The sequence below is a fragment of the Microtus oregoni genome, unplaced genomic scaffold, assembly GCF_018167655.1.
Source record: "Microtus oregoni isolate MIOR12 unplaced genomic scaffold, Mior012 000073F_000, whole genome shotgun sequence".
Classification (NCBI taxonomy): Eukaryota; Metazoa; Chordata; class Mammalia; order Rodentia; family Cricetidae; genus Microtus; species Microtus oregoni.
Genome location: NW_024543980.1, coordinates 992,139 through 997,013, shown reverse-complemented (window position 1 = coordinate 997,013; position 4,875 = coordinate 992,139). Strand labels below are relative to the sequence as shown.

Below are 4,875 nucleotides of genomic sequence, written 5' to 3'. Positions count from 1 at the left end.
TATCCACTTATGAGTGAGTACATACTATATTTGTTTTTTTTGGGGGGGGGGTCTGGGTTACCTCACTCAGGATAATGTTTTCTAATTCTGTCCATTCACATGCAAAATTCTAGATGTCATTGGTTTTTTTACCGCTGAGTAGTACTCTAATGTGTAGATGTGTTACACTTTCTTTATCCGTTCTTGTATTGTGGGGCATCTAGGTTGCTTCAAGGTTCTGGCTATTACAAATAATGCTGCTATAAACATAGTTGAACAAATGCTCTTATACTATGATTGAGCATCTTTTGGGTATATTCTTAAGAGTGGAATTGCTGCAGCCTGAGGTAAGTTGATTCCTAATTTTCTGAGAAACCACCACACTGATTTCCCTCATCTCCTCTTCCTCTTAACTTCTTTTCCCTCCTCTTATTCTCTTATTCTTTTTCTTCCCTCAACTCTCCTCCTCCCAAACCTTCCCTTCTACCTCTCCCCCTCCTCTCTCTACTCTCCCTCTTCTCCTCCACCCCTCTATTCCCAATCTTTCTCCTTTCCATCTTTCTCTTCATTCTCTCTTCCATCTCTTCTTCTCTTCCTATCCCTCCTCTCCTTTTCCTTATCCATATTCTTGTCCACATCTTCCTGCCCTTCTCCTCCTCCTTTTTCTCTTTTCCTCATTTTCCTTTTCTTCATTACCATTCTCTGTCTCCTTCCACTCTTTTCTTCTTCCTCCCTTTTCTTCTCCCCATTATACTTTCCCTCCTCCTTCTCCTCCCCATCTTGTCTTCCTCCTGCCCCTTTATCTTTTCCTCCCTCCTCTTCCTGCTCCTCTATCTCCTCTCCTTTTTTTATTCCCCTGCTCTTCCTTCCACCTATTTATCTCCTCCCCTCACTACCTCTCCCTCCTCACCTCCCCCTCTCTAGCCTCCCTTTCACTTTATACCCATTCTTCCTTTACCTTCCCTCAGTGCTTCCTCTTTTTCTTCCCCTTTCACTTTTGAAACGATGGAGTAAACCCAGGGCCTCCTTAGCTATATCTCCAATATTTATACATTTCTAAATAATTTTATATTTTAAATTATTTCTATGGTCATGTTTGGAGCAAACCCATTATATTGAACCTTTAGCACTAGGAATGAGTGCATGTTTGCATGTAATATAAACACCAGTAGAAATTCATAATGTGTAAGAATAGAAGCACCAACATTCAAGCAATATTGTCAAATTCTTTTAATGAACATTTATTTGTTGTTGAAATACTGATGAAGCATTTTATATTTTTATTTCTGTTCACAGCAATAAGCAGAAAAATATTAAGCCCTGTTATACTTTGACAATTTTCAAGACCACTATAATAAAAACAGCAAACACACAAATGTTTACTGCTCCAGGTCATAATAGGGAGTGGTCAGCTGACCCTCACAGGGCTTGGAAACAATACTCAGCAGAAGCCACTTTGTAATTGCTGGCACTAAATAGAGAAGTGGAATTCTCAGCTAGGTATTTAAGGAAATCGTGCAGATACCTAGACACTCGCATAAGACTATGCCTACTAAGGAGGGAATGGGTCAATACAGTCCCAATTTGAGTAAATAATCGTAGGAGGTGTGGAGCCCCATAAATCTGAGACATTGGAATATGAGGATAAGCCAGGTAGATTTCGGCAAACTGGGGCTTTTCAAACTTGCAGAGTAGCTGGGTGCCCAGCATCCTGTTGAAGTACTCTCTTATTCCATATACAAGTTCATCAACAGAATATTCCCTATCATCAGCCTTTCCCTGTGATTTCACAAAAGTGACATACTCTGCAAGAATAGTATCTACATTCTTCTCAGCAGGGAGTTGGAATAACTGCTTATGCTTGTTTATCAGTTCCCAGTCCTCAACAAGACATGGCTTAAGTTCATCAGGCAACTTCAATTCAACTCCCATTCTCACCTTCCCTGCCTGCCCAGATTGACCAGTGGTGACAGTCCCAGCCACATTCTGGTGAGGAATCTGTGGTACTGTGCTGGTACCACTGCCAACTCTGTTTTCTTGAATATTCTGCATGTTCTTTGGCACTGGCATGTTAAGTGCAGATCCTGAAGAAGAGGGTTTCTCCACAGGAAAGCTTTTTTCCATGGAGTGATGACCTTTCCCGACAGGGTACCCGCTCTCTACTCTGTTACCTTTCTCAGCAGTGTAGCTGCTTTGGGAGGACTGATCTTTCTCCTCAGAATGAACTTTCACAAAACAGATGACTTTCTTTTCCGTCTCACCTTTCTCAACAGAGAGTTCTCTCTCTGCAGGGCATTCTTTCTCAACAAAGTGACCTCTCTCCCCTGTGTGCACTTTCTCTGCAGAGCAGACACTCTGGGAAGATAGACTTTTCTCTGCAGGATGACTTGTTTGGGGAGAGTAGCTTCCCAGGGCAGATAGATGTTTCTCTGCATGTTGGCTTTTCTTTGGAGCCCTATGTATCCCCATGGGATCATCTTTCCCTGCAGAGGGTTCTCTCTGCACATAGTTACCCCTATCCAGTGAGCGACCCTCCTCCTCAGGGCAGCTCTTCTTTGAAGGCTGACCTCTCCCTGTGGGGCCATCCTTCCCTGCAGAGGGTCCTCCCCCTGCAGAGTTACCCCTTTCACCTGAGTGACCCTCCTCTGCAGGGCAGATTTTCTTTGGAGCCTGACCACTTCCTGTGGGGCAATCTTTTGCTGCAAAGGATCCTATCTCAGCATAATTGGCCCTTTCATCTACATGACCCTCTTTTCCGGGAGAGGGTCCTCTCTTCGCAGGGATACCGCTCTCAGATGAATGACCCTCTTTGGCCCAGTAGGTTTTGATGGGCTGACTACTCCCTGCAGGGCGATCTTCACCTGCGAAGGGTCTTCCTGCTGCCGAGCTTCCCTTTTCATATGAGCGACCCTCCTCTGCAAGGAGGCTTTTCTCCAGAGGCTGACCTCTCCCTGCAGGGCCATCTTCACCTGCAAAGGGTCTTCCTGCTGCAGAGCTACCCCTTTCATCTGAGTGACCCTCCTCTGCAGGGCAGCTTTTCTTCTGAAGCTGACCTCTCCCTGTAGGGCGATCTTCACCTACAAAGGGTCTTCTTGCTGCCAATTGAGCCCTGTCCACTGACAGACCCTCTTCTGCAGGGCTGCTTTTCTTTGGAGGCTTACCTCTCCCTGTGGTGTGATCTTTTCCAGGAGAGTTATCCTTCTTAGATGAATGGCTTTCCTCTCCCGGGCAGCTTTTGATGAGGTGACCTCTCCCTGCAGGGCGATTTTCCTGTGCAGAGGGTCCTCTTTCCTCAGAGCTACTCAACTCAAAAGAGTAACCCTCTTCTTCAGGGTATCTTTTTCTGAGGCGAAGCCTCCTAGTGCGGTGATCTTTCCCAGGAGATGGTCCTCTCTTTACAGAGTTATCCTTCTCAGATGAAGGACTCTCCTCTGCAGGATGGCTTTTGATAGAGGGACCACTACCTGCAGGGCGATCTTCCCGTACTGAGTGTCCTCTTTCCTCAGAGTTACCCCACACGAATGAGTAACCCTCCTCTGCAGGATAACTTTTTCTGAGGTGATGCCTCCTTATGCAGCAATCTGTCCCAGAAGAGGGTTCTTCATGTGCAGAGTTACCCTTCTCGGATGAATGACGCTTGCCAGCAGAGTGGCTATTAATGGGGTGATCACTCCCTGTAGGACGATCTTCTCCTACAAAGGGTCTTCTTGCTGCTGAGTTAGCCCTGTCCACTGACAGACCCTCCTCTGCAGGGCGCCTTTTCTTCGGAGGCTTACCTCTCCCTGTGGGGTGATCTTTTCCAGGAGAGGGTCCTCTCTTTGAAGAGGTATCCTTCTTAAATGGATGACTTTCCTCTGCAGGACAGCCTTTGATGAGGTGACCTCTCCCTGCAGGGAGATTTTCATGTGCAGAGTGTCCTCTCTCCTCAGAGCTACCCCACTCAAATGAGTAACCCTCTTCTTCAGGGTACCTTTTTCTGAAGCTAAGCCTCCTTGTGCGATGATCTTTCCCAGGAGATGGTCCTCTCTTTACAGAGTTATCATTCTCAGACGAAGGACTCTCCTCTGCAGGATGGCTTTTGATAGAGGGACCACTACCTGCAGGGCGATCTTCCCGTACAGAGTGTCCTCTCTCCTCAGAGTTACCCCACATGAATGAGTAACCCTCCTCTGCAGGATAACTTTTTCTGAGGTGACGCCTCTTTATGCAGCTATCTGTCCCAGGAGAGAGTCCTTCATTTGCAGAGTTACCCTTCTCGGATGAATGACGCCTGCCAGCAGAGTGGCTATTAATGGGGTGATCACTTCCTGTAGGGCGATCTTCACCTACAAAGGGTCTTCTTGCTGCTGAGTTAGCCCTGTCCACTGACAGACCCTCCTCTGCAGGGCGGCTGTTCTTCCGAGGCTTACCTTTCCCTGTGGGGTGATCTTTTCCAGGAGAGGTTCCTCTCTTTGAAGAGTTATCCTTCTTAGATGAGTGATTTTCCTGTGCAGGGCAGCTTTTGATGAGGGGACCTCTCCCTGCAGGGAGATTTTCAGGTGCAGAGTGTCCTCTCTCCTCAGAGCTACCCCACTCAAATGAGTAACCCTCTTCTTCAGGGTACCTTTTTCTGAGGCGAAGCCTCCTTGTGCGGTGATCTTTCCCAGGAGATGGCCCTTTCTTTAGATTGTTATCCTTCTCAGATGAAGGACTCTCCTTTGCAGGGAGGCTTTTGATGGAGCGACCACTACCTGCAGGGCGATCTTCACATGCAGAGGGTCCTCTCTCCTGAGAGTTACCCCACTCAAATGAGTAACCCTCCTCTGCAGGATAGCTTTTTCTGAGGCGAAGCCTCCTTGTGCAGCGATCTTTTCCAGGAGAGAGTCCTTTCTTTGCAAAGTTACCCTTTTTGGATAA

General features: G+C 46.9%; 1 protein-coding gene across 1 annotated transcript; it reads right to left on the bottom strand.

Annotated features, from left to right (window-relative positions):
- Positions 1-1,398: 1,398 nt before the first annotated feature.
- Positions 1,399-1,932, bottom strand: LOC121441039 (mortality factor 4-like protein 2). Its single transcript, XM_041642179.1, has one exon. It carries the CDS (start codon positions 1,909-1,911, stop codon positions 1,399-1,401), a length of 513 nt encoding a protein of 170 aa, XP_041498113.1. The 5' UTR covers positions 1,912-1,932.
- Positions 1,933-4,875: the final 2,943 nt, after the last annotated feature.

What these genes read in the sequence shown, in the direction of transcription:
- LOC121441039 (XM_041642179.1), bottom strand. Translation starts at nt 1,911, where the DNA reads ATGGGAGTTGAATTGAAGTTGCCTGATGAACTTAAGCCATGTCTTGTT.